Source organism: Nothobranchius furzeri, chromosome 7 (genome assembly GCF_043380555.1).
Source record: "Nothobranchius furzeri strain GRZ-AD chromosome 7, NfurGRZ-RIMD1, whole genome shotgun sequence".
Taxonomy (NCBI): Eukaryota; Metazoa; Chordata; class Actinopteri; order Cyprinodontiformes; family Nothobranchiidae; genus Nothobranchius; species Nothobranchius furzeri.
In genome coordinates, this window is record NC_091747.1 from 71,045,749 (window position 1) to 71,059,029 (window position 13,281).

The window sequence follows — 13,281 nt, forward strand, 5'->3', positions numbered from 1 at the left end:
CTAAGCCGTTCAAGAACGTGAGAAAGTCTGGTTTCGTGTTCTTCCAAGGAGTTGGAAAAGACGATCAAGTCGTCTAGGAAAACTAACACTTCCTTCAGATTAATGTCCTTCATACACTTTTCCATAACCCGTTGGAAAGTGCTTGGAGCATTTGTTATTCCTTGTGGCATACGGTTAAATTCATAAAACCCAAACGGGCAAACAAAAGCAGTTTTAGGTTTATCCTTTTCACACATCTCTATTTGATAGTAACCTGACTTGAGGTCCATCACAGAAAACCACTGTGATCCAGCGAGAGCAGAAAAGGACTCCTCCAAGTTAGGCAGGGCATATGCGTCGCGAATGGTTTGCAGATTAAGCTTTCTATAGTCTATACATAGACGTACCTCACCATTCTTTTTCCGAACTACCACTATTGGTGAGGCAAATGGAGACTCCGACTCTCTTATTATACCGGTTTCCAAGAGGGCTTCCAAATGTTTTCTCACGGCTTCATAATCATGTGGATGGATCGGCCGAGATTTCTGTTTGAATGGGGTCTCGTCTTTTAAGTTGATGTGATGTCTTATCTGTTGTGTATGACCAAAATCAAGATCGTGGTGCGAAAACACATCGGAGTAAGTGTTAAGTTTGTTGGTGATCCTCCCTTTCCATTCTTCGGACAAGGGCGAAGTACCGAAGTCAAAACTGAGAGGAGGGTTTGAAGGTGAAGTCTGTTGCTGCGAACTACACGCCGCAAGTACTTTCTGATCACTTTTGTCAGGTTCTGGATATGGCATAACACGATCGGCTTTAACTAACTCAGCGATCACACAGTTAGTGGGTAATGTGATGTCATGGTTAGTTTCGTTTCTTAGTACAACAGGTACTTTGTATGGACCATGTGAAGGTAAGGAAATGAGGCAACAGTCTACAATTATACCCCCTGGTAGAGAACCATTGGTGGGTTGTTCAATGAGTGCATAAGGCTCATGCTTGTTTTGGCTGGGTTGCATAAACCCTTCTAGTAACAGTTTTTTATTTGCAGGGAGAACTTCTTGGGTTCTCCCTCGAAGCTTCACCACACCAACTCGTCCATCTTTGCTTTGTTTTTTTCTGACTGCTAAGGCTTTTAGCACGTGTTGGTACCCATAAGAGAGTGCCTTGGAATCAGGTAAGTTATTGGCAGACAATTGCTCATACAAAGGATCGAGTGTGTTTGTGCCAATGAGTAGTGGTGTATCAGAGTTTGAGCTTATATCCGGAACCACTAACGCAAGGGTAGGTAACTCAAGTCCAGACTGATCGAGCTCTTTTGGAAATGTGACACTTATCTCTATGTATCCTAAATAAGGAACTGCTTGACCGTTTGCGCCCTCGACTTCTAACAGATTACTGATGGGTTTAATTGAGAGGTCAGGTAAGTGTTCTTGGTAAAAAGAATTGGCAATGGTGGTTACCTGGGACCCTGAATCCAGTAAACAATTACATTCAACACTGTTAACTGAGACTGTAGCTGTGCATCGCCCACCCACTAATCTTTTGGGAAGTTTTGGCACTGAATGAGCATGAACTGGCTTGCAAAAAAGTCTCTCTGTCCTTTCCTTAGAGGGACTTGGTTCTACTTTAGCACCTATCTGTCCCACGATAGGAGCTTCTACCGGTTTAAAGGAGGAGACTGAGCAATTGGCTTTGACATCTCCCACTCGCGCTGCTTCTGTCTAAGAGCAAGTCTTTTAGTTGCAACTAGTGCTGGATTTGGCTCGTTGCTACAGCTAGAAGCTATGTGCCCATCTTCTCCGCACTTAAAACAGTATCCAGGCTTTGGTCTGGGCACCACTGCTGTTATCTGCTGAATCTGTTTGGGCTCATCTGGAATTTTAGTCCCCACACGGGGTTTTGACTCTTTTTGAGTTTTCTTTGCCTTTTTATCTGTGTTGTTAACCTTAAGCTGTGCAATTTGGCTCCTGAGCTCAGCGATTTGTTTGCGTAAGTCATCACAGTTATCATCTATTTCCAGTTCACAAGTGTTTTTACTCTGAGAGCATGTTGTTTGCACATTTGAATACAATCTAGTTCGTTGTGCCCCTAAGTGTTGTTTCATGCGTGCTGCTTTAGTAGCCTGTTTGTCTTCTTCAGTGCGCAGTTTGAGGAGAAGTGCTGTAAAATGAGGCGGGTTGTCTTTCTTTTGTTCGAGTTGCAGGTTTGAAATCAGCGAGCTGTCCCAACAGCCTCTGCAAAACTGCTTGAGCAGCTGCTGGTCGGCGTCACTGGAGGAAATTCCATTCCTCTGAATAACTAGGTTTAACAAGGTGTATAACCTCTGAAAGTAATCGGAAGGTTTTTCACCACTGTCCTGGTTTGTGTTTAAGAAGCGAGCAAAGAGCTCGTCGCCGTCTTCGACAGCTGCGTAAGCTGAATCGAGATGTTCAAGGTACGTTTCCGGGTCGGATTTTGGACTAAGAGCTTTAACGATGCTTGCTGCTGGGGCTGACAGACTCTCCACGATTCTTCGTACAATTTGGGACTTGGTGAGTGAAGGATCATTTATGCATAACACTACACTACTACGCCAAGTATCATAGTCAGTTTCAAAAGAAGGGTGTGGAACTCGCCCTGAGAACGGTTTTAGTCTGTATTGTGAAGTAGGCGGAGGGATAACCTCACTGCTTTTAACAATGTGTTCCACAATAACTCGCTGAACCTCAGGTGTGTTTAAAAGATTTGGTGGAATGCAAGGGTTTTGTTTTCCAGTCTCTGTAGGTGGACAATTGTCCTTTGAGTTGTTCATATAGTTAACTTCTGGTGTTAAAGGCAGGGAATATGTAACTTGGTCACTATGGAGCATTGGCTCTGGTTCAGTGACTGGTTCAGATGCATGGGTATCCCTTCCTAAAGATTCCCCAATTTTTGCCAGTTCCTCCATTAGAAGGTCTTTAAATGATTGATTGCTACGCGCAGCTATGTCCCTGAGCTCTGACAGATAGGCATCAGTGGCAGATGTGCTAGTTTCTAGACTGTACGCGCTGGCTAGGTCTTGAATATGAAAGAAAACATCTGGGTTCCTAGTACAAGGTTTGTCATAGGGTAAACATTGTTTCTTTAATTCCTTAACAGTGGCTTCATGTTGAAACTCCACAATAATCTGATCACAGTTTGGTAACTTAATGCGCCTGTTAACTGGTCCGAATCCTTCCATAAACCCAAAGACTTCGTTATCAAGGTCTGTATCAGTTAACCCACTGATTAAAACAGCATTTGAAACTTTGACCTTTTCTGTTTTCACAACTTCCATTTTAAAACACTCAAAAGCACCAATAATGCCAAAATGGCAAACCACTGTGACCTCCAGGCACTCTTATGATGTCAGTCAATGGTTAGCTAAGGTAACAACTCTACAATTCTCCTGGCTGGCTCGCCAAGTTTTATGTAACCGGATTACAGGATACAATAAGATAATTAAAAGAAAAAATAAACAAATGGGCCAATAATTAGGTTCGGGGAGAATTGGAGGTTGTTTAAGAATGACTGGAGTCACGGGTATAGCATGAAACGGTTTATATACTAAATTTTAATAATAATGGGAAATATAACACATAAAGATAACACACAAAAACAGATGAAAACAATCGACAATAGTAAAATGCTCGGTATGAGATTTGATCATATGAGTCACAAGTCAGCCGGCGTCAAGTCAAATCCCCACGCTTGGGGTGAAAGTCAGAGTCCGGTGGTGCGATTTTTTCCTACCGCACCGTTGAGATTGTTCACAGAAGAGAGCAGTCTGCTCTTCAGTTACTTGAGATGTCCTGGTTCGTTCAGTGGTTAAGGCTCGCCATCTCCCTCGTCAGGAAGAAATCCAGTTCTCGTTCCAAGTGAGTGATCATAGGAGTCGGGATCAAACCCAAGGAAAAAAAAAAACCCAGCCTGTAAACAACAGGACTGTTAGCGAGTTGGCATCGACCCTTCTCGTCACATCACAGCATAAAGTCTTACAGACTTAAACAAATGCTTCACTCTATTGGCATAGCCAATCATGTTTGGGTTCACAGTTCAACTAACATAACATCAATTTGATTGTCTATTAAAATAATTCTCAGTAGCTCTGGAAATATAATTACATATGACAACAATTGTTCAGCTCAATAGGCTCAGTTAGATTCTATTACTCTACACTATTCAACAAGAAATACATTCATGACAACAAGGATACATTTAGTTGTGTTTCTATACAGCATTGTGACACCTTGTATATCTGTAACACAATAAATAAATAAATAAATAAATAAATAAATAAAATGTTCTATAACAAAATTCAACAAAATATAAATTCTGGTCCTTTGGTCCACCTTTGTAAAATAATTCCTCCCTAATCAGTTAGCTTTTATTTATTTTTATTTATCTATTTTTTTATTATTAAATGTTTGGTTAAGGGACGCATGGCTAATTCTATGGCGTTAGCTATAACGCCCCTGAGGACCTTGTACATCTAGGCCGTACCACCATTAACTGGCGGTTTGAGCCGTTAACTCCTGGGAATCCCATATGCCCTACCGCCGTTAACTGGCGGTTTGAGCCGTTAACTCCTATATGCCCTACCACCGTTAACTGGTAGTTTGAGATGTTAACTCCTGGGATCTAACGTCTAGCAGCCCACTGCTGTCACCTCGGTTGCTGTAATTAGCTTTTTGAATTTAATAATTTACTGAATTTAATCTCATTCACTCACCAACGCGCTCCAACGGTTCCCTCCTACAGAGGATTGGTTCACTCTGTCGTCTCCACACAAATCTATAAGAATGGAATTAATTTGATAAGCTATTTAAGTTTCCTTTTTTTTTTTTAAGTTGCATCGTTAGCTTTTTCTCTTCTTTTTTCTTTACTCACCGCGTTGGTTCCAAGTTCCTAGCTCTTATTAGAAGGAGTCAAGTCCGCCTCTCCCTCTATCTATGCGGCACCCAAATCAGGGTTCTTCACGGCCTCGACCGTTGTTTTTTTTTCTCTCTCTCTCTCTCTCTAACCGCTCAGTCTTTGCTTTCTGTATCTGCGTGCTGCACAGCCGTTTGTCTCTCCTCTCGCTCAGCTGCGTCGCACGGTTTTATTTCGCGGAGGCGGGACTTATTTCTCTCAGCCAATGAAATTTCAGATTCCCACCTGGACCAATAGTATACAGCTTTCCTCTTCTGTTTCTGTTAGTGATGTTCAAGATTCTTGTTTTAACCGATGTTTAATATTAAACTCGTTATTTTAGTTATTCACCCTTCCAATAATTCATTATGAAATTATCTATTAGTTAATTAGATATCTATTAATTAGTATTGTTAATTTCCTTAATTTATATTTTATATTTTATCTAAATTGAGGATGGATCATATTAGTAAGCCAATTAGTTAATACCTCATTAAGGTTCTAGCTTCTGGGTTACAGAAACTTTTCAGTCTGGCTTTAAAGCTTTTCATAGTACGGAAACGGCACTGATAAAGGTATTAAATGACATTATGTTGGAAACTGATCGGGGAAATCCTGTGCTACTTGTTTTGTTGGACCTTACAGCCGCGTTTGACACTGTGGACCACAAAGTGTTGCTCCATCGTTTGGAATATAATGTAGGGATCTCTGGTCTGGCCTTAGACTGGTTCAGATCTTATTTGAAGGACAGGACTGTAAGTGTAAGGATGGGTGGGTTTAGTTCTGGATTCACACACCTGCGGTGGGGGAGTCCCACAGGGTTCAATATTAGGACCTCTATTGTTTTTGATTTACATTTTGCCACTGGGGGACATCGTGACGATTGCCAACTTTACTTACCCTTGGATTATAGAAGCGACTGTCCCATTATTACCGTAATGCACTGTCTAACTGAAGTTAAGTCATGGTTGATGGACAATTTTTTATATCTGAATGAAAGCAAGACTGAGGCAGTGCTGTTTGGGTTACATCGTGATTTAGAGCAATCAAAACTAGATTGTAGGGACATGAATGCCTACCTACGTTCTTCGGCAGCCAACTTAGGAGTGACATTAGATAACGCTTTCACCTTTGATGCACATGTGGCTGCGGTTGTATCATCCTCTTTTTACCACTAGTGACGCCTGGCCAAAGTGAAGTCATTTTTAACTAGAAAGGACCTCGAGAATGTTGTGCATGCGTTTATCACCTCTCGTTTAGACTACTGTAACTATGTCTTAAAGGAGACATAACATGAAAAACACACTTTTTTATCCATTAACACAGTGTGTTTCACATTTTAAGTGTCTAAGTGAGCAAAAAGGCTTATATTATTCACTGGAGTTGCTATTTAGATATTTAATAATTAAGTTTTGGGCATATTTGTCCACCCGTTCAGTTTTTACATTATCTATGACATCAGTAATTAATTTAGTGAGGATAACTACCAAATATGGTAATGGCCCTCGGCTAAACACAGAGCCAATCCGCCATTTTTTCTTCTCGCTAAGATTTTTTGTAGTCCTATTGGAAAAATGCAGAATGTCTGGTTATTTTAGCCACACACAGCTCAAAACTGTTCCTCGTTTTAAGGAAGGGTGGTGTGGCAGTATTTAAACCCAGGAGCTGATGACACTACTGCTAAAAAAAACACAGAAGAAAAAGTAGTGTGTTTGTGTTTGTGTTTGTGTGTGTGTGCGCGCGCGCGCGCGCGTGGTTCGTATCTCCAGGCTCGTAAGTACTGAGGGCTTCATCTATCTAAAAGGAGTCATTTTTATCTGAATGTGGCAGCACCGGGACACAGCAGCAGAGCGGTAAGCTTCATATCACTCTAAAATGTCGACAAACTTTACTTTAGATTTACGGGCATTAGCAGCACTAAAGCGTTAGCATCCGGCTTGCTATCGCTAGCACAGTATGCTAGTAAAGTTAGCACCCAGATCAATGTGGATTTGGCTGATTTTCGTGGAATAAAACGTGATTTCTGATAAACGCCTTCTTTTACACCAGATGCTCACCTCCCACTGATTGTAACAGCAGAGAGCCTGTGTGTTATTCTACGTGAGTGTGATGTAATCTTAGCATCCAGGAAATAAAGTCCCATATCAGCTAAAATGCAGCGTGACAAAGTCATTAAAGTGCATCAACACAGTGGATTTAATAGAGTAGTAAGTCTGTCTGCACTGCTCTCTAATGAGCTTCCTTTCATAAGGAATCATTTGTATAATTTTAGTGTCACTATTTTATTACATTTGTAAGAATATGAAGTCACTGCAGCAAAGTGAACTTGTGAACAAACACAAACGTGACTATAAACATGAAAGCTAAAGAAACAACTTTCCTAAAGCTGCTTGTAAACAAAATATGTCATTAAAGTTATTGTCTATCATTGCAGAATATGACGATGACATCATGGAACTGGTCTTTGGAAAAGTTTTCCCTGAACCAACTCCATTTCTAGATGAGGTAGAGAAGATCTGCATCTCACCAACCCTCTGGTCTCAGTATTCAGACAACGGAGGTCTCCCACTGTTATCCAGGACCAGTTTGAAGCCCACATACTGCCCCTCCCTCATCATCAGGAAACATCAATCCGTATCCTGAGGACAACAGAAGACGGCAGGAGGACAGGAACTCTGAGACCTAGACACCACCAGCACCGAGACACAAAGCACCTGTGTGCACAACGCCTGTTTAACTACTAAAGCCTGTTTATTATATTGTTCTACTTATTTGCTGTGAGGTTAATACTTAGAAAATTTGTATATTAATGTAAACAATTAAAAAAAATCACTGATTGTATGTTTTCTTTTAGATGTAATGGTCCAAACTCAGCCTTGTAGACATTTATTGCATCCTGTAGGTAAATACACAGAACAGGCTCAGGTCCAGGATGACCCAGCATGCTCTTCTTCCATTCTGGCTGTTAGGGATTGTATCAATAACTCAATGCCTACTGATGTTTTCACCTAACGGTATTTATTTAGAATGCAGGTAAGATTTAACTATATTTGTTAGCAAAGCAGACTGATCTTGGGAATTTCACTGCAGCACTGATGTCCACCTCTCTGTACACATTAGAGAGAATTACCACTTTACAGCTAAACACATTTAATAAAGATAGGCTACGCATTGCAGACAATAAAAACAAAGTTGTAAGCATTAGAATTATAATGATCACATTAAAGAACATTTGGAGGAATGTTCTTTATTTTTGACTCGAATCTCAAATCTTTAAATTAAAATGTAACTGCTTTTTATCCATTTTCAGCCATTAAGACACTCAATATTAAATAAGACTACTTATAAAATTATTTATAATTATATGTATGTATATATATAGATAGAGATCTTAATAAAATGTATTCTTTTAATGGTGTTTTAATGAGCTGTATCATTTTTTAAAACATTTTTTATAGAAATAAATAAGCAAGCAGCATTCCTTGTGTGTGTGTGTGTGTGTGTGTGCGCGCGCGCGCACGTGCCTGCTCACTTGTCCCTCCGTCGGCCGTGACGGGTGTGTGTGAGTGACTACAGACAAATGCATGAGAGAGTTAGCAGCCTTGAAACAGCTTGATGAACTACCCTCCCCACATGTTTTAAAAATGCTAATATGCTATGCTAAATCTGCTATGCTAAATAATGATTTCTCTATAGAACTACAAAGTCCGACTGGGGGAGGAGAGTACAGGACTGCACTATGGAGGGGGGGCGGAGTTTACAGCTCCTCCTCCAGTTTAAAGAGACAGTACCCAAAAACGGCTCGTTCTCAAGACTCTCCTCAGAACAGGGGTAGATGAGGGTCTGTAGAGCAACAATAATGAGGAAATCAGACCAAAGAACTGCAGTTCCACTGTATTTAGACCCCAACTGAAGGATTTAGATGTAAAAAGGAATAACTTAAAAGCATGTTATGTCTCCTTTAATTGGGGTGAGACAGAGTACAGTAGCTCGTTTGCAGCTTGTGCAAAACGCCGCGGCAAAATTCCTAGAAGGGAAAAGGAAATATGATCATGTGACACCCATCCTGGCAGATCTGCACTGGTTACCGGTCGCTTTTAGAGTGCGTTTTAAAAATCTTTCATTGGTTTTTAAGGCACTGAACGAGATGGCACCAGAATATTTATCTGACTTGTTATACCCATACATACCTAGTCATTCGTTCCGCTCAGAGAGTCACCATATGCTTCTAGTCCCCGCAACTAGGCTCAAAACAAGAGGAGATGGGGCTTTTTCAGTAGCAGGCCCAAAATTATGGAATGATCTTCCATTATCTGTGCGACTCTCCACGTCAGTAGAGGTTTTTAAGAAGGCGCTGAAGACCCATTATTATAATCTGGCTTTTAAATCTGTGTGATAACTGATGTTGTTTTGTATTTTGCTGTTTTTTTTTTTAATTTGGTTTCCTATATATTCTTTGTTTTTATCTTTTTTAGTTTAGTCTTGTTCAGCACCTTGGTGACATAATATATGTCTGTAAAGTGCTTTTATAAATAAAGGTGATGATGTTGATGATAATCTCCTCATGAAGAACCGTCTTTTAGGAGGCTGCACACAAGTGCCTTTCTCACTCATTGCCAAACTCAAACTTTAACACAGTTGGTCAAATTGTTGCTTAGCAACAGTAGCTAACTATTTCGGTCTGTTCAGACCACTTTGCACATTTCTAAGTAAAGCAGAGTGAATATGAAACTGTGGTTCATCATCTACAGAGCACATTTCTGTAAAAGAACAAAAACATCTGGTGTTGACATTAAATGTTATAACATAAACATTACATATTTCTCTGCAATCTTGCTTTGATTGCCATTGGATTATGTCGGGGTTTCCAACCCTGGTTCTCTAGGGTCCCTATCCAGCACGTTTTAGTTGTTTCCCTGCTCAACTCACCCGATTCAGTAACTCCGCAGAAGCCTGTTAATCACCCACCGCTTAATCATCATGTGTTGACACAGAGAAATCTCTAAAATAAGCTTTATTTTTCTTCGCTGGGCCAACGTTGAATTTATCCAAAGGGGATGTATGCAAAACTCACTTTTTGGGACAGCAGCTCAGGAGGTAGAGCGGGTTGTCCAGTAATCAGAAGGTTGTAGGTTAGATCCCGGCTCCCACCAGAGAATGCTGCTGTTGTGTCCTTGGACAAGACACTTAACCCACCTTGCCTGATGGTGGTGGTCGGAGGGATCGGTGGCGCCTGTGTTTGGTGTGCCCCAGGGCAGCTGTGGCTACATCGTAGCTCATGACCAGTGTGTGAATGGGTGGATGACTGATCGTGGAGAAGTGCCGGGGGGGTTTGTAGAATCCTCAGAAGGCAAATACAGGCCACTTTTGAGCTGCCATGTAAGTTCTACTGCCCAAAAACATTCCAAACATGAAAAAATAAACTTTACTTCTATGAGCCATTTTAATGATCCTCATTGTGATGTCACAACAATGGAAATTAGCTTAGAGCACCCCACCACAAACACACACACACACACACACACACACCTGTTGACACTAGACGAACAACAGCTCTACTCTGAGCCCCACCCCCCACCCCCGATTTCTGAGCTGCACACTTCATAGCAGCCAATCAGGGGATGGGTGGGCGTGGCCAACAACAGCTTGTTTTAGACAGAGCCCTGAAACTACTCATTCTGTAAGGTACTGAAAATGTCAAGAATTAAACTGGAGAAAGCGCTTCGTGTGTGATGTAAAATCTTAAACCTAAACCGCAAAAAATTTTCAGTCTCTAATATTAATAGTTATTTTATTTTATTTTTTTTTGGCTGTGTTTAATAAGATATTCAGAGCTTAGAAATATGTTTTTAAATACTTTTTATTATTATTTTATTTTTGATGCAGTTATTTACATCATAAATCAACCACATCAGTAACTAATGAAAAACCCAGGTGTTGTAGATTAAATATGATATCAAATCCTCAAATCCTCTATTTGCCTCTGTCTTTCCTTCTTTTCAGATACAGCATCGTTTCCACCGAAGAAGATGTCCTGAAGATCTCCAGCTTGGGCCTTCACAATAGCCAAAGTCCTCTGACACTGCAGAAACCGTCAGGCGCCTGCATGCTAGGTGAGGAAGGAGGAGGAGGAGCAGGCGGGCAGTGTCCAGGAAGTGAAGAAGGGCGTGGAGCTTTGCCTTTGAGGCTGACAAATGAACCCATCCATCATAGCAGCTGCCGCTCTTCCCCTTCGTGCCGCCTGGACCTGGAAACCAGGCGCTTGCGCACTCGCTTCGTGAAGAAGAACGGCCAGTGTAATGTGGTTTTCAACAACATGGAGGACAAACCACGGAGATACCTAGCTGACATATTCACAACCTGTGTGGACATCCGCTGGCGTTACTTGTTGCTCATCTTCACCACCACCTTCCTGCTGTCATGGCTGCTGTTTGGACTAGTCTTCTGGGGAGTGGCCCTCGCTCATGGAGACTTTAACCAATACATTCCTGTGAAGGACAGGGATTCTTGGGCTACCACAGAGGAGGGGAAAGAGGAGTGGCGGCCATGCATCCTCCACGTTCAGGGTTTCATCGGGGCATTCCTCTTCTCCATAGAGACCCAGACCACTATTGGATACGGTTTCCGGTGCGTCACTGAGGAGTGCCCAATCGCCGTTGTGACTGTGGTGTTGCAGTCCATCGTCGGCTGCATAATTGACTCTTTCATGATCGGCACCATCATGGCAAAGATGGTTCGGCCCAAAAAGAGGGCCCAGACCCTGCTGTTCTCTCACAATGCCGTCATCGCTCTACGGGACGGTAAGCTCTGCCTCATGTGGCGACTAGGGAACATGCGCAAGAGCCACATCGTTGAGGCCCACGTGCGCGCTCAACTCATTAAGCCTCATGTGACAGTGGAGGGGGAGTACCTGCCGTTAGAGCAAACGGACATCGATGTTGGCTATGACGACGGATTGGATCGCTTGTTTCTGGTTTCGCCTCTGGTGGTTGTCCATGAGATCAACAAATCCAGTCCTCTGTACAACCTGAGCCGCAGTGACGTGCAGAAGGAAGACTTTGAGATCGTGGTCATTCTGGAGGGAATGGTGGAGGCCACGGCGATGACCACTCAGGCCCGCAGCTCCTACTTGGCCAGGGAGATCCTCTGGGGTCACCGCTTTGAGCCTGTTGTGTTTGAGAAGGGCGACCGCTATCATGTGGACTATTCCCGCTTCCATAAGACTTATGAAGTGCCATCTACACCTCACTGCAGTGCCAGGGAACTGAGCCAGAGAAAAGGCCAAACGTCGTCCTCCAGTTCCAGTTACTCCCAGTCTCCATCGCTGTTTGCTCCGAGAGCAGCGAGGCGCCTTCAGGGCTCTCACTCCCCCAGCGCTTTCTGCTACGAGAACGAGGTAGCTCTGTGCTGCGGAGACGATGACGAGGGTGCAAAAGAGGAGCTGGAGAGGCTAAACGTAGGAACTAAAAGGGAGGCGAAAATGAGAGATGACATTCATTTAGATTTCAAGGGGGCGTTTGTGAAGGAGCAGACGGTGGAGATGTTGTGTGTTCTGGACACTGAGAACCAGATCAGCCTTGACAGACTACAGCCCAGCCTTCCTTTATACATCAGCAGAGAATCAGGAGTTTGATCCGTGAATTTGATGCTCCTTCACTTTGTTTTCGCTCTTTGCATCCAACCAAAGCTCTGAACTGGGTTTTAAAAGATGGAGGACTCGGTTTAACCTGTGTGGGCGTGAGGGTTGTTGCTAATCCTAATTACTTTGGTTTCAGGTCACAAACTATGACGGTGTGTTAGAGCCACGCAGAAGAAAATCTAAATTTTACTTACAAAATAGCCAAAATTATGTTATTTACATTAGGAATTGCCTTTTTTAACTGAAGACTCTATCTAAAAATAACAAGTAGAGGCGATTAAACCAGAATCCACTTCCTCTAATCCTTCACAATAAAAGTCTTAAAGAGTAGGTTTACTGAACGCTGTATTTTGAATGATTATTTCTGGTTATAGTCAGTCACTCTGAGTGTTTCATGCAGGCTGAACATGAAAATAGTCTCCTACACCTATCTCCTGCATTAACGTCTGATAGAAAATGGACGGTGAAACTCTGGGATTAGAAAAGCCTGACAGATCTACATCACTCTGTCACCTAATATTCATGGACTCACCCATCTTGACTCATGACGGGGAAAGCTGTCGTTGGTTTAGTGTCCAGGAAACAGCAGAGGACATCTCGACTAGTAGAAGCTAACTGTTAACATTAGCAACTTCACCTCACAGCAGAACTCCTCCAGGCTTGTGTTATTTGTGGAGATAAAACATCAGTGTTGCTAAGCAAAGACTCCAAATCCTGCCATCTTCTGCCACTTTCTCCTCAGGCTGACTACTATG

General features: G+C 42.3%; 1 protein-coding gene across 1 annotated transcript in view; it reads left to right on the top strand.

Moving 5' to 3' along the window:
- LOC107382309 (ATP-sensitive inward rectifier potassium channel 12) overlaps positions 1–12,649 on the top strand; it is a 40,985-nt gene extending 28,336 nt beyond the window's left edge. The window contains exon 3 of the mRNA XM_015954416.3: positions 10,891–12,649. Within this exon, the coding sequence (XP_015809902.3) occupies positions 10,891–12,520 (1,630 nt within the window). The 3' untranslated portion in view covers positions 12,521–12,649. The remainder of the gene's footprint in view (positions 1–10,890) is intronic.
- Positions 12,650–13,281: the final 632 nt, after the last annotated feature.